The 25,162-nt window shown below is 40.4% G+C and overlaps 1 protein-coding gene across 4 annotated transcripts in view; it reads right to left on the bottom strand.

The window, feature by feature from the left end:
* The window catches only part of LOC124259546 (nuclear receptor subfamily 5 group A member 2-like), a 268,621-nt gene that overhangs the window by 32,650 nt on the left and 210,809 nt on the right, over positions 1–25,162 (bottom strand). For all 4 annotated transcript variants that reach the window (XM_046693688.1, XM_046693690.1, XM_046693689.1 and 1 more), the window contains one exon: positions 1,157–1,854. In XM_046693688.1, coding sequence (XP_046549644.1) covers positions 1,157–1,854 — 698 coding nt within the window. The remainder of the gene's footprint in view (positions 1–1,156; positions 1,855–25,162) is intronic.

The following is a 25,162-nucleotide window of genomic DNA, read 5'->3' as shown; positions in this document are numbered from 1 at the left end:
CTTTCTCCCACCAGAAGGTATAGACCTTAAAAACTGTGCATCTAAAACCTAACCAACAGTGTGTGAATTGCAGACGGCAGTTTGTGGCCAAACAGAGTAATCTGACATACCTCAACTCTTAGATGTTCTTATACATTTTGGAAAAAGGTTAATATTCCACAAACAAACCATGACACAAAAATGTCTCATTTACATGTTGTCACAAACTAATTCAATTCAAATCATATGAATGGTCTAATGTACAAAACTTGATATTGTCTGAAAGGCTACTTTATGAGCTGGGAAGTGTGGTTGTGTACATGTGAAGGAAGAATGGGAGTATGTTACTAGTAACATTAATACTTTACTATTTCAAGTTTACAAGGGAAAGTAGAAGGATTCGGTATTTGGTGGCCATCTCATGTAACTTGCAGTTGTCAGATTCTGGTTTTTAGATCCAAGATGGCTACAACATTAAAATGGCATTTCTGATGCCTTGCATAAACCTGAACAACATGATCCGAATCAGTCAAGCCATTCAAGAGAAAATGTAAACAGGTCATGTAAAATGATGGCAACTCATGACTTACTTTCAGGTACACTAAAAAATGTTTTGGTGATCAAAAGCTCTGTGTATTGTGTGTTATTAACTTGACCTTTAAAGACTGACAAATTTGTTTGTTGGTAACTTCATCTATTAAGAGAGACAATATTGTTTGTTGGTAACTTGAACTATAAAGACAGCTTACTGTATTCACATTTGTGCGTGTGGTCAGAGGTATGGAAACTATTTGTACAATTGCCATGTGGTTGGGGAGGTTGAAAAATGGAAATTGATTTTACATGTCAGAGTTCACGTTCCATCTATTTCATAAACATCCTCTAAAGATTGATAATATCATGAACATCAGTTGTGAGAGATAGGATACTATGAAGGATGCATTCTTTAGTGTGATAAAGACCTTTACTTCTTGTAGCCTTGACCATGTGTAGAATGTTATGGCAATATGATTTTATGTCAGTCAGCAGCTTTCAAGAACTGTAAAATACATAGGCATAATTAACAAATGAACACATTCTGGATGGCCTGAGTAGGCATATCTCAACACAAAGAGCTATCTCTCCAATATGTAGCACTGACTGCTGAACCATGAGAAGTAAGTGACATGCGACTTGCCTTGAGTTCCTTGAAAAAGAAGCAGCTGCGTGCCCATTCCACCATGAGGAAGAGCAGCTGGTCAGTCATCTTACACATCAGTTGTAGGAAATGCTCTGGGTGTCCTGCTACATCCAGCTGCCCAAATTCTGTCTGTAGAAATGATAATAGCTTGTGTTTGACCTCCGCTTCTTCAGCCATACTTGACTTTAGGTCTGCCACAAGCTGGGGAGGCATGATGGCTGTGGACACCTGAGGTGTTGATGGGTGGTAGGTGCGCAAGGCGTCCATCACTGAGGGGTAGGAGGATGACATAGGATAAGAGTTTAGAGGTGACAGAGCACGATGATGTGAGGTTAGAGGCAGTGGACTCGAGGTATGTTGGGCAGTGTTGATTGGGTTACTGTTGCTGTTACTGTTGTTGCTGTTGCTGTTATTGTTATGGTTACCAACAGGAGGAGATGGACATGTTATGCTAGTCTGACCACCCATACTTCCAGGGGGTGAATCTATTCTGTAAGAGATGTTTAAGAGAGCTGGATCTGGCTTGATGTCTTCCGGGGACCCAGGCATCGCTGCCATACCATTGGCGAGTCTCATCTGGCAATGGGACACAATCTGCTGCTGCTGGCGAAGAGCTTGCTGCTTTAAGGCTCTGTCTCGCTTGTACATTGGACCAAACTTGTTTCTCCCTCCTCGCATTCTGTCTGATCTCACAGCTGTGGAAAGAAAAAGACAGTAAATAACAATTGGTTTACAATTTACAGTTACAGACATACCCATATAAATAAAAGCAACTTCAAAAATTCATACCAGCACACATGACCAATGCATCAATGTGAAAACGAACATATAACATATGCTTCTCACTCATAGGTCACTGAAACTACTCTCCACCTTCAAGTTTTTAAAAAATTTAATAACTAACAACTTAAATAAATCACCAGTAATAGAGATATTTGAATGGACATTTTACAGAGGGTATGCACAACACAGTTTCTTGTGGCCTTTTCATGACATGTGCAAAATGAATTGACCTTGGCCATTAGAAAGATCACCATGGAACGTAACAGTATCTGATGTCCATAAACATTGTGTTGTGGGTCTTAAAGGGAAACAAAACTCCAAGTTTTAGTCATCCTGACGGTACCACTATAACTATTCTGCAGAATCAAAGGAAGCACCTTGATTTCCCATATTTAATCAAATTATGCTTTTGAAAACCTTTAACTTCAGTGCACAGCAATCACATTTGGGATGTGGAGATGTTTGATGTTAGAATTAGTCTTCAGCAACCCAAGTCATATGGGGCGATTAACTTCTTGATCAACAGCTCGCTGATTTGATTCACACGTCATCATATCCCAATTGCACACACATCGATGTCAATGCTGTTGATCACTCAATTGTCTGCTTCGCAATCAATTATTTACAGACTACCGCCATATACCTGGAATACTCCCGAGTGCAACATGTTATGTAACATGCATGTGACAGTGCAGCAACAGTGGAATGGCCAGTTGAGATGCCAAAATATTCAATCAAAGAATTTACCGATAACAATTGATTGATTAACCACTGATATCTTGCACAGTTGATTCAACAAAAGTGTTTATACATGTAGATTTACTGATGTCTTGCACAGTTGATTCAACAACAGTGTTTATACATGTAGATTTACTGATGTCTTGCACAGTTGATTCAACAACAGTGTTTATACATGTAGATCTACTGATGTCTTGCACAGTTGATTCAACAACAGTGTTTATACATGTAGATTTACTGATGTCTTGCACAGTTGATTCAACAACAGTGTTTATACATGTAGATCTACTGATGTCTTGCACAGTTGATTCAACAACAGTGTTTATACATGTAGATTTACTGATGTCTTGCACAGTTGATTCAACAAAAGTGTTTCTACATGTCGATTTACTGATGTCTTGCACAGTTGATTCAACAACAGTGTTTATACATGTAGATTTACTGATGTCTTGCACAGTTGATTCAACAAAAGTGTTTATACATGTAGATTTACTGATGTCTTGCACAGTTGATTCAACAAAAGTGTTTATACATGTAGATCTACTGATGTCTTGCACAGTTGATTCAACAAAAGTGTTTATACATGTCGATTTACTGATTTCTTGCACAGTTGATTCAACAAAAGTGTTTATACATGTAGATCTACTGATGTCTTGCACAGTTGATTCAACAAAAGTGTTTATACATGTAGATTTACTGATGTCTTGCACAGTTGATTCAACAACAGTGTTTATACATGTAGATCTACTGATGTCTTGCACAGTTGATTCAACAACAGTGTTTATACATGTAGATTTACTGATGTCTTGCACAGTTGATTCAACAAAAGTGTTTATACATGTAGATTTACTGATGTCTTGCACAGTTGATTCAACAAAAGTGTTTATACATGTAGATTTACTGATGTCTTGCACAGTTGATTCAACAACAGTTTATACGTTTAGATTTACTGATGTCTTGCACAGTTGATTCAACAACAGTGTTTATACATGTAGATTTACTGATGTCTTGCACAGTTGATTCAACAACAGTGTTTATACATGAAGATTTACTGATGTCTTGCACAGTTGATTCAACAACAGTGTTTATACATGTAGATTTACTGATGTCTTGCACAGTTGATTCAACAAAAGTGTTTATATATGTAGATTTACTGATGTCTTGCACAGTTGATTCAACAAAAGTGCTTATACATGAAGATTTACTGATGTCTTGCACAGTTGATTCAACAAAAGTGTTTATACAAAAATGATAAGGTTACCATAGAAGTCTATGGGAAAACATTTGGTGTTGTGTAACCTGCAGTGTGTCTGTGTGAGCACAGGGATGACTGCTCCTACAGTACTGGCTATGATGTTCATGGATCTTGTTGGGGTTGAGTTGATACATGTTGATACGGAATATTGTAGCAGACTTCTTGATTACTCAGTGAAGGGTGAGTGAGTGAATGAGTTTTAGTTCTAAGCCGCTTTTAGAAATATACTAACAGTATCAAAGCGGGGGATACCAGAAATGGACATCACACATTGTACCCATGTGGGGAATTGAACTTGGGTGTTTGGTGTCATGAGCGAACGCTTTAACCACTAGGCTACCCCACAGCCCCGCATGAATGAGTGAATAAGACCAGGCACCATCACAAGACTGTGAAACCGTTATCAGATGCAGGGGTCAACACACGATCAACCCAGATGCTTGTAGCTAAGCACCATCACAAGACTGTGAAACCGTTAACAGATGCAGGGGTCAACACACGATCTACCCAGATCCTTGCATCGCCAAGCACCATCACAAGACTGTGAAACCATTATCAGATGCAGGGGTCAACACACGATGTACCCAGATCCGTGTATCTATAAACACCATCACAAGACTGTGAAACAGTTATCAGATGCAGGGGGCAACACACGATGTACCCAGATCCTTGCATCGCCAAGCACCATCACAAGACTGTGAAACCATTATCAGATGCAGGGGGCAACACACGATCTACCCAGATCCTTGCATCGCCAAGCACCATCACAAGACTGTGAAACCATTATCAGATGTAGGGGGCAACGCACGATCTACCCAGATCCTTGCATCGCCAAGCACCATCACAAGACTGTGAAACCATTATCAGATGCAGGGGCAACACCACGATCTACTCAGATCCTTGTATCGTAAGCACCATCACAAGACTGTGAAACCATTATCAGATGCAGGGAGCAACGCACGATCTACCCAGATCCTTGTATCGCCAAGCACCATCACAAGATGGTGAAACCATTATCAGATGCAGGGGGCAACGCACGATCTACCCAGATCCTTGTATCGCCAAGCACCATCACAAGACGGTGAAACCATTATCAGATGCAGGGGTCAACACACTATCTACTCAGATCCTTGTATCGCCAAGCACCATCACAAGACGGTGAAACCATTATCAGATGCAGGGAGCAACGCACGATCTACCCAGATCCTTGCATCGCCAAGCACCATCACAAGACTGTGAAACCGTTATCAGATGCAGGGGGCAACACACGATGTACCCAGATCCGTGTATCTATAAACACCATCACAAGACTGTGAAACCATTATCAGATGCAGGGGGCAACACACGATCTACTCAGATCCTTGCATCGCTAAGCACCATCACAAGACGGTGAAACCATTATCAGATGCAGGGGTCAACACACGATCTACTCAGATCCTTGCATCGCCAAGCACCATCACAAGACGGTGAAACCATTATCAGATGCAGGGGGCAACGAACGATCTACCCAGATCCTTGCATCGCCAAGCACCATCACAAAACTGTGAAACCATTATCAGATGCAGGGGTCAACACACGATCTACCCAGATCCTTGTATCGCCAAGCACCATCACAAGACGGTGAAACCATTATCAGATGCAGGGAGCAACGCACGATCTACCCAGATCCTTGTATCGCTAAGCACCATCACAAGACGGTGAAACCATTATCAGATGCAGGGGGCAACGCACGATGTACCCAGAGCCTTGCATCGCCAAGCACCATCACAAGACTGTGAAACCATTATCAGATGCAGGGGGCAACACACGATCTACCCAGATCCTTGTATCGCTAAGCACCATCACAAGACGGTGAAACCATTATCAGATGCAGGGGGCAACTCACGATGTACCCAGATCCTTGCATCGCCAAGCACCATCACAAGACTGTGAAACCATTATCAGATGCAGGGGGCAACACACGATCTACCCAGATCCTTGTATCGCCAAGCACCATCACAAGACGGTGAAACCATTATCAGATGCAGGGAGCAACCCACGATCTACCCAGATCCTTGTATCGCCAAGCACCATCACAAGACAGTGAAACCATTATCAGATGCAGGGGGCAACGCACGATCTACCCAGCTCCAGCTGATGACATGTCACAACTCTAGTGTAGGACAGGTACATACGAGTGATAGACGCACCACTGGGATTAACACAGTAGGCAACTGAATGATGCAAACATCACACACCTGTACCTACACAACTTAAACAGGTCTAATAGTGTCTGAGGATATCATTCAGTTATCAGCTGGGTGAGTGACTGCATACTGTAAGGGATGTAAGCCATGTTGTTTTTGGTAAGTTTCTTACCACTATCAGACAGAGACTAAACAAAACAAAAACATCTAACAGCTTTGGTCAATACCACACTAATCTGCATAGGCAAAAATATGAGAATATCAAGGCTAAATATGGAGTGTTACACAAGACAATTCCTGATATATGCATTTTTGTGGTGGATGAAATACACAACTGTGAATATAAACTGTTTTACATCCTCCATATTCACTAAACTTGGCCATGAAAACTTGTAGGCATTGTGAAAATTATGGAAAGACTGTTTATCACCAAGCCTCCGTCCTCAGGCAGGATGCCACCATAGACTGAGTCAAGCAAATGACAAATGGTACATGGGAGATGTGTAACAGTGCATACATGATACAACATACAATTTCCAAACATGCTCCCTTTCTGCAGTTTCTTGCATAACAGGTGAAACACGAAAATATATCTGCATCTGAACATCTGACATGAACAAGGAATGACTGGCTTTATCTTCAGGTCTTACTTGTTTAATTTTAGTTGTTGGAAACCCCCTGCTGTTTTCTGCAATATTTTGCAAAATGAACCTTGACAGTTATAGCTCCTGGTTTGACTCCAGGATCCTTATCTTTTACTCCAACAATGAATCCATTTTTACAGTAGTAACAGATTTTGTATATTTATAATATGTTGTACATCAAGTGGAATTCTGATGACAGGGCATCTTTGGTAAAGTCCTGTACCAGGAGCAAGAGGGAGTTAAAAGAGTCATCAGCTATGCACATAGAGGACTTAGAAAGTCTGAGGGAAGGACAGAGATGTTCCATGATTATCTGTGTGGTAATAGCTTTACTGTCTACACAGATAACAACCCTCTTACTTCCATACTTTAATTTGATGCCACAGGACACTGATGGCTGGCAGCTCTTGCTGCATACAACTTTGACACTGTCTACAGGTCAGGCAGATGGACAGATGGATAATAACTTGACAAAATGTACAACTGCAAAGATCCAAACCATAGAGGAAGGGATCAAAGGACAACCTAAAGATTAAGTACAAGAGTGAACTAATGATAAGCTTGATTATTGCCCATGACAAGAAATAAGAACGATTCAAGGGAGCCGTGCGACAACCCAGTGCACTATTAACTACTTGTGGAAATATCGCTTTTGATTCTGTCCATGGAGAAATTTGTTATGAAGGTGACACTTGCAGAGTGCACAAGTGAGTGAGTGAGTGAGTGAGTGAGTGAGTGAGTGAGTTTGGTTTTTCGCCGCTTTTAGCAATATTCCAGCAATATCACGGTGGGGGACACCAGAAATGGGCATCACACATTGTGCCAATGTGGGAAATTGAACCCGGGTCTTCGGCGTGACAAGCAAACGCTTTAACCACAAGGCTACCCCACAGCCCCGCATGAGGGAGTCAGTGAATAAGGTTCTACACTGCATTCAGCAATATTCAAGTCATATCATGGACTTCAATTAATAGATCCTGGATCTTCAGCATAATAAGTGAACACATTAACCACCAGACTCCTCGACATCTCCTCAAGATAGTGTGACATGTCACCTGAAGTGACACTTGTGACTGATACTTGTGGCTGATAATGACATCTCAGTTGAGTAACTTACAGAAGAAAACACTGTCAACAAAAACAAGACCTCCCTCCATGACTATGACGACAAATTTGAGACTGAACCACTGACCCAATGGTAACATCACACACCATGTGTAACAGATTCTCAGGTTCTTTCACAGTCGCCCTTGTGTAGGACTGAAACTTGTTTGTAAACATTGATGACACTATAACAACTGTTGACCAGATCAATGTCCCAACAAGTGTCCAAACCACATGACACTCTTCCTGATGGCAATGAAACTGCCTCAATACAATATTAAACATGTATTTACATATGTACGAGATGAATTAACACAGTCTATATGATACAGTGCACACTTTTGATATCTATCTTGTCACATGTGGTCTTATGACTTGATCCAAGACATCTGACAGTTGTAATGATTCATACTACAAACTATGGTTTTAATTAACTGAAGTTTGTGGCCCCTTTGAGTAATAGCTGCAGTTTACTGTGAACATAAATATGTTGAAGGCCAATCAATCATGCATGCATTAGGAACATATTTTAATGCCCATCTAAATTATGGGTTGTCCAAAAATACTGTAAAGAAAGTTTTTACAAAAATGGAATGTCCATATCACAAAAAAGGCAATTTTCTGGTATTTGCTAAGTTTGTGGAGGAAGGATGAACAGTATTGACGTTTTGTCATGGGAGTAACACAGTTACACTGGCAGTGGGGTTTGGCTCAGTCAAGAAAGACAGCACCCCTCTCATCTACTCATATTACCAGCTGAGTCAGGGGATTGGGAACAAAGAAGGGTTGAGGAACCTGGCATATTCAAGGAACCATAGGAGCTATAGCTAGCTATAGATAGAACCTGCAATATACAAGAGGGTTCTGGGAGCTATAGATAGAACCTGCAATATACAAGAGGGTTCTGGGAGCTATAGATAGAACCTGCAATATACAAGAGGGTTCTGGGAGCTATAGATAGAACCTGCAATATACAAGAGGGTTCTGGGAGCTATAGATAGAACCTGCAATATACAAGAGGGTTCTGGGAGCTATAGATAGAACCTGCAATATACAAGAGGGTTCTGGGAGCTATAGATAGAACCTGCAATATACGAGAGGGTTCTGGGAGCTATAGATAGATACTGCAATATACAAGAGGGTTCTGGGAGCTATAGCTAGCTATAGATAGAACCTGCAATATACAAGAGGGTTCTGGGAGCTATAGCTAGCTATAGATAGAACCTGCAATATACAAGAGGGTTCTGGGAGCTATAGCTAGCTATAGATAGAACCTGCAATATACAAGAGGGTTCTGGGAGCTATAGATACAAGAGGGTTCTAGGGAGCTATAGATAGAACCTGCAATATACAAGAGGGTTCTGGGAGCTATAGCTAGCTATAGATAGAACCTGCAATATACAAGAGGGTTCTGGGAGCTATAGATAGAACCTGCAATATACAAGAGGGTTCTGGGAGCTATAGATAGAACCTGCAATATACAAGAGGGTTCTGGGGGCTATAGATAGAACCTGCAATATACAAGAGGGTTCTGGGAGCTATAGATAGAACCTGCAATATACAAGAGGGTTCTTGGAGCTATAGATAGGGAGAACCTGCAATATACAAGAGGGTTCTGGGGGCTATAGATAGCTATAGATAGAACCTGCAATATACAAGAGGGTTCTGGGGGCTATAGATAGAACCTGCAATATACAAGAGGGTTCTGGGAGCTATAGCTAGCTATAGATAGAACCTGCAATATACAAGAGGGTTCTGGGAGCTATAGATAGGGAGAACCTGCAATATACAAGAGGGTTCTGGGGGCTATAGATAGCTATAGATAGAACCTGCAATATACAAGAGGGTTCTGGGGGCTATAGATAGAACCTGCAATATACAAGAGGGTTCTGGGAGCTATAGATAGGGAGAACCTGCAATATACAAGAGGGTTCTGGGAGCTATAGCTAGCTATAGATAGAACCTGCAATATACAAGAGGGTTCTGGGAGCTATAGCTAGCTATAGATAGAACCTGCAATATACAAGAGGGTTCTGGGGGCTATAGATAGAACCTGCAATATACAAGAGGGTTCTGGGAGCTATAGATAGGGAGAACCTGCAATATACAAGAGGGTTCTGGGAGCTATAGCTAGCTATAGATAGAACCTGCAATATACAAGAGGGTTCTGGGAGCTATAGCAAGCTATAGATAGAACCTGCAATATACAAGAGGGTTCTGGGCGCTATAGATAGAACCTGCAATATACAAGAGGGTTCTGGGAGCTATAGATAGCTATAGATAGCTATAGATAGAACCTGCAATATACAAGAGGGTTTGGGGAGCTATAGATAGGGAGAACCTGCAATATACAAAAGGGTTCTGGGAGCTATAGATAGGGAGAACCTGCAATATACAAGAGGGTTCTGGGAGCTATAGATAGCTATAGATAGAACCTGCAATATACAAGAGGGTTCTGGGAGCTATAGATAGGGAGAACCTGCAATATACAAGAGGGTTCTGGGAGCTATAGATAGCTATAGATAGAACCTGCAATATACAAGAGGGTTTGGGGAGCTATAGATAGGGAGAACCTGCAATATACAAAAGGGTTCTGGGAGCTATAGATAGGGAGAACCTGCAATATACAAGAGGGTTCTGGGAGCTATAGATAGGGAGAACCTGCAATATACAAGAGGGTTCTGGGAGCTATAGATAGGGAGAACCTGCAATATACAAGAGGGTTCTGGGAGCTATAGATAGCTATAGATAGAACCTGCAATATACAAGAGGGTTTGGGGAGCTATAGATAGTGAGAACCTGCAATATACAAGAGGGTTCTGGGAGCTATAGATAGGGAAAACCTGCAATATACAAGAGGGTTCTGGGAGCTACAGATAGGGAGAACCTGCAATATACAAGAGGGTTCTGGGAGCTATAGAAAGTGAAAACCTGCAATATACAAGAGGGTTCTGGGAGCTATAGATAGGGAGAACCTGCAAGATTCAAGAGGGTTCTGGGAGCTATAGATAGGGAGAACCTGCAACTTACAAGAGGGTTCTGGGAGCTATAGAGGGAGAGAACCTACAATTTAGAGAGGGTTCTGGGAGCTATAGAGGGAGAGAACCTACAATTTAGAAGAGGGTTCTGGGAGCTATAGAGGGAGAGAACCTACAATTTAGAAGAGGGTTCTGGGAGCTATAGAGGGAGAGAACCTACAATTTAGAAAAGGGTTCTGGGAGCTATAGAGGGAGAGAACCTACAATTTAGAATAGGGTTCTGGGAGCTATAGAGGGAGAGAACCTACAATTTAGAAGAACGTCCTGGGAGCTACAGAGGGAAAGAACCGACAATTTAGAGAGGGTTCTGGGAGCTATAGAGGGAGAGAACCTACAATTTAGAAGAAGGTTCTGGGAGCTATAGAGGGAGAGAACCTACAATTTAGAGAGGGTTCTGGGAGCTATAGAGGGAGAAAACCTACAATTTAGAAGAGGGTTCTGGGAGCTATAGAGGGAGAGAACCTACAATTTAGAAGAGGGTTCTGGGAGCTATAGAGGGAGAGAACCTACAATTTAGAAAAGGGTTCTGGGAGCTATAGAGGGAGAGAACCTACAATTTAGAATAGGGTTCTGGGAGCTATAGAGGGAGAGAACCTACAATTTAGAAGAACGTCCTGGGAGCTACAGAGGGAAAGAACCGACAATTTAGAGAGGGTTCTGGGAGCTATAGAGGGAGAGAACCTACAATTTAGAAGAGGGTTCTGGGAGCTATAGAGGGAGAGAACCTACAATTTAGAAAAGGGTTCTGGGAGCTACAGAGGGAGAGAACCTACAATTTAGAAGAGGGTTCTGGGAGCTATAGAGGGAAAGAACCTACAATTTAGAAGAAGGTTCTGGGAGCTATAGAGGGAGAGAACCTACAATTTAGAGAGGGTTCTGGGAGCTATAGAGGGAGAGAACCTACAATTTAGAAAAGAGGGCTCTGGGAGCTATAGAGGAGAGAACCTACAATTTAGAAGAGGGTTCTGGGAGCTATAGAGGGAGAGAACCTACAATTTAGAAAAGGGTACTGGGAGCTATAGAGGGAGAGAACCTACAATTTAGAAGAGGGTTCTGGGAGCTATAGAGGGAGAGAACCTACAATTTAGAAGAGGGTTCTGGGAGCTATAGAGGGAAAGAACCTACAATTTAGAAGAAGGTTCTGGGAGCTATAGAGGGAGAGAACCTACAATTGAGAGAGGGTTCTGGGAGCTATAGAGGGAGAGAACCTACAATTTAGAAGAGGGTTCTTGGAGCTATAGAGGGAGAGAACCTACAATTTAGAAAAGGGTTCTGGGAGCTACAGAGGGAGTGAACCTACAATTTAGAAGAGGGTTCTGGGAGCTATAGAGGGAAAGAACCTACAATTTAGAAGAAGGTTCTGGGAGCTATAGAGGGAGAGAACCTACAATTTAGAGAGGGTTCTGGGAGCTATAGAGGGAGAGAACCTACAATTTAGAAGAGGGTTCTGGGAGCTATAGAGGGAGAGAACCTACAATTTAGAAGAGGGTTCTGGGAGCTATAGAGGGAGAGAACCTACAATTTAGAAAAGGGTTCTGGGAGCTATAGAGGGAGAGAACCTACAATTTAGAATAGGGTTCTGGGAGCTATAGAGGGAGAGAACCTACAATTTAGAAGAGGGTCCTGGGAGCTACAGAGGGAAAGAACCGACAATTTAGAAGAGGGTTCTGGGAGCTATTCCTCTGGTATTAGGGTTCTTGTATAAACACGTGAACCCATTGTTGCAAATTTCCACCCTTTTCACACGACGGCGAAAATGAAAAAACGGCCCATGTTTTTACACACCAAAAACGTCGCCTTCCTGCGAAGACACCCCATTGCCATACGTTCTGTGTTATTCCTGCAATCGAACTTAAAGTAAACTACAGCAGCACTATCAGCTTGCAGCTCTCCAACACAGAGGTAATAAAACCCTCACTTCTTCCATACATCTCTCAACAAGAGACAGATGATTGGTTGGTTGGAGGGAGTACTTCTGCTATAATAGTGGTAGATTCTCAGACATATCAGGGCTCCAGATAAGATGCACATCTGCATAAAATATGCATGGATAATTCAGATAAATGCATAAAAAGTCAAATCAATGGGTGAAAGATATACATAACTTTCTGAGAATACGAGTCAGACTTTGTTTACATGCAAAATATTGCTTCAGTCCTACACATCCGATCTACAGATCTCGAATAGTGTTGGCGGTGTGTATTGAAGCAAAGATTTCGAGCTTTTCCGAATGATCTCTCTTAATATTTATAATCCACATTCAGGGCACGATTTGTTTAAAAGCCTGCCCTTAAACAGCATTACTATCATAACGTTTCCGGTCCATACCAGTAATACAGCTTTAGGGCTACTGTAGATTACGTGATGGCCCTAAACCAGTGTAGGAAAACATATAATGCACAATAGCTCAACGTACACTGTCATTTATTTCCTGTCATGTGCAGTTTGAATGGCTAAGCAAAAGAAACTCGTCAAGTTTTTTTAAAAGAAAACTGTTTCATTTAGCAAGGAAAAGTTAAAGTCTGATATTATTAACAACTTAATTGACAATGTAGCTAAAATCTGTAATAAGAAGAAACATGACGGAAATAGTGTTTAATTTCCTGTGGTTGCATGTGCAGCAAGATGATGTTGTGAGATGTTCAATTTGTGAACTGTTTACAATGAAAACAGTGTGGGGCTAGTGAAGGAACTACAAATGTACAGAGCCTCACATGGAGGCTATCAAACGATCTATGAAAAGTCAAGCAAGATTAGAGTTGTTTCATGAAGAGCCATGTTCTGTAGATGTAAACGCATCGGACTCAGACATTTTCTTAATGTGAAGTGTCTATATGGTAATGAAAGAAAGAAGAAAGAGAAGATTATAAGGAAGTGCAGACCAAAATAGCTATAAAAATCTGCTGTTAAAGTGTCTCTGAAAATGTGTCTCTGTGAAGGGAATAAAACCATGCAACCTGTGAAATACTCCTTTTATTTCCATTTGGTATTTTACTTTTGAGGAGTGAAATACCCCTGAGTCGGTGTCTTGCCAAAACCTAAAATATACATTTCGGATGTCCAAGGAGATCGAGTTTTCCAGTAGTAGGGGAACACCACCAAGGCTAAAGATACGCTGAATAATTACCGGGAAGCATAATCCATGTTGGGAAAGAGCTCCTGAGTGATCATTAGTAGTTGTCGAGATCTGATAAGGAGCACGGCAATCCTTTAAAGCATGAAGCACATAGGGAGTGGGGGGCGACGTCCGCCATAAACTTTTGGCATTGGAGACACTCGTCTTGACAAAAAGGGCAGGAAAATGTTCAAAGTCCAAAAGACAAGAAAATATACGTAATACAATATCAATCAGTAATGCGATTGAATATTAAGAATGAATGCGATTGTAACTGACCTATTCTGTGAAGAAATGAAGACTTGATCATAAAAAATTTCACTGACTTCTTACACGTCTTGAGTGTGGACCACACAGAAAAATTATGAAGGGTTGGAGATCAACAATACAATGACGTCTGGATCAGGGGAGATACCTCAAGGATAGATTAAGCATACCACTAGGAATAGCTATGACTTAGTGTTTAAAATTTCATTAAATTTTCTGTATGTGTTTGTGGAACCACAGGAATAAGGCTACCATAATCCAGAAGGAATGTTTATGTTATAATTTACCCCTGTAAAATATACATTTCGAATGTCCCAGTAGTAGGGGAAATACCACCAAGGCTAAAGATATGCTGAATAATTACAGGGAAGCATAATCCATGTCGGGAGTAGTTGGATCTATGGATAGGGTCATTTCTTTTCAAAACATTGTTATAGCATGTACAGATTATTTTAGAGTTATTCATCTTCAATGTATCCATAGTTAATCTTGTGATAATCTATTTCCAAACCATCGCTTGCAATTTCTTTTCAAAACACTGTTATAGTAGCGTGTACTGATTCTTCATCTTCAATGTATCCGGAAATAAACTCGGGATAATCTTTTTCCAAAACATTGTTTATTTAGAACTTTATTTAAGCCGTGTGAGTAGATGTATTTAATAGGGAAAAACACAAGCGCAAACTGACACCGAACCCTCATAAACATATTTGTGATGGCATATGCTCAGGTTAGTTAACTTCATCAAAACTGAAGAAACATCCAAACATCTTGGAAGTCGTCCCTTTTCTGAAGTACATTTAATTTATGAATACACAATGTCATTTATGGTCAAATGCAACATATACTTTAATTGGGATTACCCACATCCTCAGAATCAAGCACCTAATCGCCAACACACAAAGTCTGCCGCCTAACCTGCTTAGCCACCGCGGCTTCCACAGTCCTGGATGGGACTCAATCCAAAAAGGTACTAGAATCTGTACTTTACTAAGAAAGTGTAATGCCAAATATAACATGTTACTGAAGTACATTGACAGTAGTCTGTTATTAAATGTTGAATTAAAGAAAATGTATATGACGAATAGACCTGGAAATGTGTAAATACTTATTTATATTTATATATGTGCCCAAATTAAAGAGTGTTCACGTTAATCCTGTGAGAGCCGTAACATTGCATTGCAAGTACCACCAAGGCTACCCTCATTCAACTGAGAAACGTCACGATTTTAGCCTTCCCAGCCATGAACCCGTGCATATTAACAATGATCTTCAACCTCTATTACATCATAGACAGAATACCAATAAGGAGAGGCAGGATCTGCCTCCAGTGCAGCCCCTGTATAGTTGACAGTACATCCTTATTGTATCATCCTAGATAATCTCCAGGGTATACGTTCCAATAAATCTCACTAGTACCCTGGATGCACCGATAAATTTATACATCCCTTTGCTGGCTCACCTTCTCACAGTAGCCAATCAGATAAACCGTTACAACGAGCTTGCCAGTGTCAACAATGACACAAGTTTGCTCACTGTGTGACTCAGATTTAGGGAAAAATTCATACAGACAAATTCACAGGAGATTATCGAGGATGTTATTGTATATGCCTCCAGAGGACATGTAGAATAAGCAGTAAATATGCATAACCTTTTGTCAAATTATAATTCAACTGCCAATATTCTGTTTATACCTGCCTTCAAATTATTTTTCATTTTACTTATTAATTGTGGTTGTGAATTCAATTCTTGTCATTCTCATACACTTCCAGTTTAATGTCATCATTTTCCTTTGACAAATATTTTCCATTCTTTTTAACATCATTTATAGTGTCCAGTCCTTGTCCTGCCAATTCAGATACCATATCCAATTCCTTACTCTGATGATCATTTCCGGTTCCTTTAATGTTATTGGTATGTCGATTTCGGATCATATCAGATGACCAGCATATCTTTTGCCATGATATCAATGTCAATTCATAGTGGCCAGATGGAATATCAGAGCATGTATGGACATATTACATGGTTGTGAAGATCCACCATAGGTGGTGTAAGTATGGTGAAATGTCTGTGGCCTACAGGGCCAAAAGCTCTGGATTGTTCTACACACCATGTCAGTCTTACAACTGGTCATGATAAACTGCCAGTCTTTATCATCAGGACAGGACAATTAGTGGTGAATTTGAAAAATGGAAAACTATTTCCATAAAGAAAATGTGAGACAATGTTTATGATTTATTGTGCATATTCATATTACAGAAATAATTCTGGAAAAGCAATTTCCAACCAATAAGCACAACCAAAATCGTCTTTTTGGCTTGTACCTGCTCGTATATAGAGGATATTATATGAGTGCCCATGTCATACTATGTTTACGACATGAATGCCGAAATGTCGGTATTTCCCGAGCGAGAGCGAGTGATATACCGATATTAAGGCACGAGTGTCGTAAACATAGTATGATATGGGCACTCATATAATATTCTGTTTATTATCGGAGTCGTCAAATTGAGGAAAATAAACTCAAATCTACTTTCAAACATAGCTGGCTACCTGCTGTCGCCGCGCGTAGAATGCAACGTCACAGAACAAATGTGACGTCATAGTATTGTTCATGACGTCACGTCATCATGACAAAGTGATATTTTGCCCTTGGGCATCATATGAAAAATATGAACCCCGATATTTTCGCCCTCATAGATAATATATTGTGATATGCGATGCCCAGTTTAGAAAAGAGCAGGCAACACCATAGAAGCCACAACAAACATCAAATACCCAAAATATTTACACAACCACAGCCAATTTTGGTGGCATACTTATTAAACAATTGTCATAAACAAACTCGAATCTGTGTAACTACAGAACCAAGTGCTTGAGGGGTGGAACGACATAGGAAATGTTAACTCTCTGGGATGGCAACAGGAAAATCAAATTTCAGCTGAAATGTTATTGTGATTTTATCAACTGGGGGATTTACACAATTTACTAATCTGGGGATCAGTGGAAAATTGCCATTAATGAACTGTAGCAAAAACAGGAAGATGATTAGGGTTTCCTACCTTTGTGAATGGAAGAATTGTAAGCTAATACTGCTGGGACAACTAGTTGTGTATGTTAAGGACATATTTTGAAATCATATTCAGGATTTACTGAGAAAGAGGATTAGTACAAATGAAATAAATTAAAGCAATTAATATAACCAACAAACATCTTTCTAAAAATAGCCAAATTATCATTCCGTTACCATCTGCATCTTTTCATGTGTTTGTACAAATGACATCACATTACATCTTGGAATTGGTTGCCTTAATACATGTACCAGGTTTGGATGAATTTTTTTTCATGGTTTTCAAGTTGTACTCTGGAAACAAAACTCGCCCCACTCCTTTTGAAATCAAGTCAAATTTTTTTCCATGGAAATCGACAAAAATATAAATGCCCAAACTCTGTAAATAGCAAACGGCACCTCTTTAGATTCTGTCTGATATATCTACCACTTTTTCTTAAAATATAAAATGTTTTTTAAGTCATGCTCCAGAAATGAAAAGATTAAGGAGAGACGGACGGACAGACAGCATTGACTATATCCCCTACATTATATGCCATTACATATGATCCTGCTCTTGAAAGATTACTTATTGCTCTCTAATGATAGACATTGCTTGTTTTCACCCCGTCTGCTGGCTGGGCAGGTGTACCCAAGATGAGGCTCATTCAAACTTTGTTTGCTGAATATGAATAGTTTGAACAAGGAATTCACATACAATGGAAGTTTATGTATCAATATAGTTTTTAACTTCTTTGAGAGACATTTAGTTCTTATATTATATATTATTATAGTTCTTGGAACAAAATGTGAAGTTTTAATGTAAAACAACATCAGTGGCTATCAGAAGCCGGTTGACGTTGCCAATGTGAAATCTTGTACTGTGTAATTTTAAAACACCACTAATTTAAAGTATGAAAAACTCCCCACTACTGGTGATAACCACCAGTTGTCCAGGCTGCGCTAATTGGCCCACGTAATCTCCAGAAGCCAATAAGCATCAGCCACCCAAAAAATTGTGTTTCACACCATCAACGGAGTGCCTCATTGAAAACCAGGGGAACCTTGCAAATTCATATATACTGGGTATGTGTAAATATGTATTAAGAATGATAAACTTCAGTTAACAGCAAATACGCACACCGGTACATATAATTTTCGCAACAAGGACGTTTACCTAATATACTCAAAACAGTGACAGCTCTTATTTTTTCAGGCAAACAGCATACAAAACAAGTATTACAACTCCCTTCTTGTCATTAATGTGTTCTTCAACACAAGGAATAACAAGCAGTTTAGCGAAGGGAAAACAAGAAGACGTTATCTATTGGACTTCCATAAAGGTGTTCAATAAAGTCGAAGTAAGAGACAGAACCAACATCTGGATCCAATCATTCCTCGGAGGCAGGAAGCAGGTCATCCTTGAAAATGCCAAATCCGACCAGGCAGATGTAATATCAGGAATACTTCAACAGACAGTCCTGGGACCTCTCCTTTTCCATGCATTCATAAACGACCATCGGATGCTTGCCTGTTCGCCGACGATAGCCTTCTGTACAGTCAAATTAACAGCATTGAGGACAGCCAGAAACTACAAGAAGATCTATCAGCCCTGGAAGTATGGGAGAAGACCTGGCAGATGAGCTTCAACGCCTCCAAGTGCTCCATATTACACATACAACCAAACAACAGAAAATGACTTATAGCTACATGGAGTCACACTTGCCACAGAAACACTGAGCAAGTACTTGGACGTGACAGTATCAAACAACCGTAAATGGAAAGAGCACATTTCAGCAACGGAAACAGGACTATTGGTTTCATCTGCAGGAACTTCCAAGACTGCAACAAGACAGTTAAAGCGGCATCCTACACCACCACTGTCGGACCAGCCCTGGAATATGTGTTCACTGTATGAGATCTCTACCGCCTCATTGAAATCATTTCTCTGGAAGTAATCCAGAAAAAGGCAGCAAGATACGTCTTCAATGATTAGGCTGTTTCACCCAAATGTTAAGGGACCTAAATTGGGATTGCCTCCAACACCGACGATATATATACAGACTCTGTATGCTACACAAGATCCAGCACGGCTAAGTTGGTCTCAACAAAGACCTGTACCTGAGACGAAATGACTCCAGGACGAGAGGCGTGAACAGGTTATACCAAGAAAGATCAACACACACAGTATACCACAACTCATTCTTTCCAAGAACTATCAGGGAATGGAACCAGTTACCAGAACAGATGACAGAAGCAGAGACCATCAGCAATTTCCATTCTGGCCTCACAAAAGCCTACAAGGAGGTGGTCCAGCCATGATCTCTTATACACCTGTACGTTGTTTTAACCAAACTGCATCTTCACTGACTATTTTAACCTGTTTGAAACTTCCGATGGACAGTTGCATCATTGTAAGCGCACACTCATCACAGAACCAATTACGTTCGGTGAAGAGCTCGGTTCTTACCATGGAGGAAGAAGAAGAAGACTTGTGTACTTGTCGTCATGCAGCTGATGCTCAGTTAATGTCTATCCTGCAATACTGCTAATACTGTTTAGTGGTGACAGCACTTAGATTACCTACACTTGGCAAAATAACTCAATAAAGTCGAGGGTGTCGAGGATATATAGCAATCTGTGGTTTACATTTGGCATTTTCCTGGTGTAATTATTCAATCTAAGACTGGGCTTTGTGGTGAATGTAATGTGCAGGCTGCAACAAACTCAATCAAAGGGTTAAACCGATTATATGTTGGTTGAATAATCAGTTATCTATATGTAGGTTTATTTAAGCATACAGGAACACATTAACTTCCAGCCAGATGTCATTTGTGCTATCTCAGCGGACAATGAGAAATATATTCATTTGAGAGACGAACACAAATTATAATATCCTGAATATTATTTAATACATACATAGGTAAAATTAATCCAAAACACTTCATTGTTATAATTTTTAAAAAGTATCTTTTGCTGTTTATATGATAATTTCAATGGTCATGTGTATTTCCTTGGAAGTTGGAACATAATATCAGACTTAGGCAACCTGGCAGCAGAGAAGAGCTGCATAGTGATGGGAGATTTCAACGCCAAGAGCACTGCAGGGGAAGTACTAAAATAGATCCCTCAAGTCAAGAACTACTAAAGTGGACAACAGGGAGCCCGTATGTCACTCAACTGTGATCAGCACACACAAAAAAGCCACTCCTCTGGTAATACGATACACTGAACATCACCCTATCAACCCAAGACATGGCAGAAAAAAACATCAGCTGGCATAAACTGGACGAGCTTGACAGTGACCACTTCCCTGTTATCATGAAACTATTCTGTCCTGGCTCAACAGAGGTCAAGGCAAGCATACCAAGTTAGAATATCAAGAAGCCAAATAGAGAACTCAATCATGTTATCTCAGCAAAATGACCTACCATCTTCACAGCAAGTGACATGGTAACATCGGTCACAGACATGATCGTGGCAGCAGCAGATGTTTCATATCCACTCTGCAAACCAACAAAAAGACCACCAACTCCACGGAAATCGCAAAGAAAGTGGAAAATGAGAGACAGCCATTGCCAAACATAATTCATGGCAGAAATACATCAACTCTCTTTACAGAAACACTCCATCGAACATCATCTCGTCCAGAATCAAAGCAATACATGGGAATACAAAAGCAGACAAGCCAGTCATTGGAGTGAATGAAAAATTCTCCACATAAAGACCATAAAGACCAAGCATGTGCATTTGGAAACTGCCATGCACAGAAGTGATCAAAAGAAAACACTGAAATGAACCCTCAACTGTTCAGTGAAGAATAGAACTATATATACAACAACTTGAGTGTCCTGGAGGAGCCAGATGACATCTGTGATCCACTATTCTCGATGACAGAGCTTGAAATGGCTATAGAACATCTCAAAGATACAGCAGCAGAAGAAGACGGAATCCATAATCAAATGTTAAAAGATCTACCAAGAAGCTGCAAGGAACTTCTCCTGCAGACGTATAACAGCATTTGGTCAGAATGGGCTTACCCAGATCAATGGAAGATTAGCAGTGTAATCCCACTCCTGAAACAGCATCAAGTTCTACAGACCGGTTGCACTGACTTCCTGTCTTGGAAAACTCACGAAAAGAAAGGTGAACACAAGGCTGTCACGGTATGTCCATCACAATAGAATTCTGCATCACACACAGTGTGGATTTCACCCCAAGTTAGGAACAATAGATGCACTTCTCCAACTCTGAACAATGTCACGAAGGCCTTCATGACAAAGCCTATACTGCTCTGGAAGGGGCATTCGACAAAGTTTGGTGGGAAGGACTAGTATTCAAATTTTACAATGAATAAAGAGCTTCTAGCATCATAGATATCTGAAAATGCAATTAGCAGGAGAAACATCAGACTAGTTTGAGATCAATGCAGGAACACCTCCAGGATCAGCCCTGTATGACTTCCCCATGCAATCAGAAAACTGCTGTGAGGTTACATTTGCAGATGATGGAACACTTTATCTAGAAGCAACAGCTTAGACAAGATCACAGAGTATCTCAATGCAGCAGTTTCAGAAGTAAAAACAGAATATACCACCATTACCAGGAAGAGGAAGTATTCTCTCCTTATAGACAATGTTGAAATATATATGAAGGGAAAGAAGATAAGATACAACAAGAATCTGTAAATCCTCGGCTAATCCTGAACCCAACACTGAGCTGGAAAACCCACATTGACCTCCTTGTCAGAAAAGGATCGACCTGATGAAAGTTATCTGATCTCAAGCAGATTTCACTATATTGAGACAGTTCTACCTGGCCTACATCAGAAGCAAAATATGCAATGGAGTAGAAATATGGTCATCATGTGCCAAGACATCTTGTCAAACTGGAGAGGATCCAAAATGCAGCATTGATGCTCATCACAGGAGCGTTGAGAATTACATGAATAGAAGCTCTACAGATAGAAGCAGATATTCCATCTCAAGATATCTATGTGAAAGAACTCGTTGCAAAGGAGTACACTAGCAGCCATTTCTTGCCAAAGAATATGCCAGGTCATGTAAAAAGGGTCAAGGCCCCATGACAGCAAGAGTCATTTTACAAGAACTAAACGTCCAATTGCCTAAGGTCCCTACTGAGATCCCTGCCATCTACAATCCATGTCCTCTTTGGGATTGGTCTCCTCCTGACATTAAGCTCAGCCTGCCAGACAACAGTACCAAGTCAGATTTGCCAGCCAAGTTGAAACAAGTGGACTAGGAAATGATGGACACCAGATACAAGCTCCATCACAAGATCTACACTGGTGGATCCCTCTTCAACAGTGAAGGGTTAGCAGGGGCTGGTATTCACATGCCATTCTGCTAACGCAACATCATTATACCTCTGCCACCAGTATCTGTCATTCAAGCTGAGTTAGAAGCAGGAAATTGAAGATTTGTCATGCAGGAAAACAGAGACGTTTATGTTCTCAGACTCAAAATCTTCACTTCAAACTTTGCTGTTATACAGACAATTTGACTGCTCCCATGACATCATATCAAGTATTCACAACATCAATCGTAGAATAACTCTGCAATGGTTTCCAAGTTACGTCGACATCAAAGGCTGATACAGTTGCAAAGCTGGCAGCAGACAGTGGGCCAGTATGAAAAGAGACTCCATCACGCTCCTTACTAACAAGCTAGATTCACCAACAAACTCAATAAGGAATGGATCTAAAAGGGAGAGACAAAGGGAGAGAATACTGGGCAAACCAACCTTTACCAAACAAATGCAGCTACAAGAATCTGCAGAGACAACACCAGAATACCTTCATAGATTCAAGTTAGCAGATAATCCAATCTGCAAGCTCTGCGAAGAAGAAGATGAAACAATTGCCCACATGATTCTAAGGTGCCCCAAACTTGCTGAAACAAGGACACATGTAAGGACAGAGGAGTCATGCAAGGCAACAGCTGCCAGATGCATGTCACCACACCAGTAACCAGTATTTCCTTGTTTGATAAAACTTGTATTCATGTATCAAAACCTCGTGCTCCTCGACACCTTAATCCAAATGAATAATGATGCTGAAACATTTATGATATGCAGATGATTTTAATGATCATAGAAGACAGAATTTTGGACACACATGTGACTGACACATATCACACAAAACCAAAACACTGTGATTTTCAGCATACATAATCAAACAGCTCTTCTGTGGAAAACTTCACTTCCTTTCATTATCAATCAACTGGAGAAAGATGACCGGGGAAGGAGTACTTCTGATGTTATAGAGGAAATGTTCTTACAATTATTTACAATGATAACTATTCTTTGATAATTCTTACAAATCCTTACCTCCATTATTATTATATCACTGCCACAACATCTAGAGAGAAAGCAGATTCTGCCTGCAGTACACTCCCTGCAGTTATTATACTTTAAACTAGCATCTTTGAGACTGCTTTAGATCATAAGCAGTGACAGCCAACCATTTACCAGAGAACTTGAATAACGTGCAAGAAAACAATCAGTCAAAATGTGATACTTTCACTCAAATTATCCTTATATTGCTGCTATTCTTGATAATGATTGTCTTTAACCATACATAAAGACATCATTCTAAAAGTTATTTATGGTTGAGATGTCACTTCCAGTTTTTGTTTTCTCCCTTTGAATGTCATCATATTCCTTCTTTTGACAAACATTTCCCATTCCTTACATGAAGTCACTGGTCTTTCCCTACCAATTTGAGTGAGTGAGTGACTTAGTTGGGTTTTACACTGCTTTTAGCTATATTCCAGCAATGTCACTGCGAGGGACACCAGAAATGGGCTTCACACACATTGTACCCATGTGGGGAATTGAACCCAGGCCTTCAGCGTGACGAGCTAACGCTTTAACCACTAGGCTACCCCCCGGCCCCTACCAATTGACACCACTCTCAGATAATGTTGTTCTTTCAATAAGCAAATCTGATTCTTTTACACTGAATATCAATGATGACGTCGGTTCTGATTTCTGTATTTCTAGTCCAAAAGAAGATCTCCATGGATGAAGTTCATCCTGAAGATATGAACTCATCCAAACAAATCCAAACTGGATCAATACTCAAACAATATTGAAGACTTTGGATACTCTCATCTAAATACCATCATATATATTATAGAATTTTCATCAGTGGAATCACTGAGGCAAATGGCATTGGGTTGGTTGAAGTCTACCATAACTGAACCCTACAGATGTCCTCAAGATTTACTACCCAGACATCCTACTCTGGTCATGAAGCAAAGAGTCGCAACATGAAGTATTGTATCCTGGGATACAGTTCTCATAGAAGAATTGTAATCAATTGTAAATTGGGCTCACTCAAGACCCTCACCAACTTCTATTCATGTGACATTAAGCCAGAACAGGAAGGGTGCATTCTCTCTCTGTGTTTCAAGTGTGATGATTAGGAGGGAGACCCAGAATCTCCAGTCTCTAAGGTAAGCAAACCTCAGATAATTCTAACCCTTAGAACAGCTTACCTAACAACAGATTACACAACCTCAACAAACATGGTGGTATGTAACTGACCACAAGTGACATCGTGTTTGTATTGACATATTTGTCTGAAAGAATCACCGGAAGGTCATTATTGAAAAGTTAGGAGAAGGGATGACAAAACGAAATGACTCTAATGACCAGAACTGGCATCATGATTGGAAGGAGAAAAACAGATATCTACACAAATGTGCTTTTGCATATGAGTTTCAAGAACTCTTTGAATGCCATAATCCTGACAGCAATTTCTGTCATAATCTGGCAATGATGCCATTTAAAGTCACCATT

This window comes from Haliotis rubra, unplaced genomic scaffold (assembly GCF_003918875.1).
Source record: "Haliotis rubra isolate DU_JTF1 unplaced genomic scaffold, ASM391887v1 Scf728, whole genome shotgun sequence".
Lineage (NCBI taxonomy): Eukaryota > Metazoa > Mollusca > Gastropoda > Lepetellida > Haliotidae > Haliotis > Haliotis rubra.
This window is presented reverse-complemented; position numbering and strand designations above follow the sequence as displayed.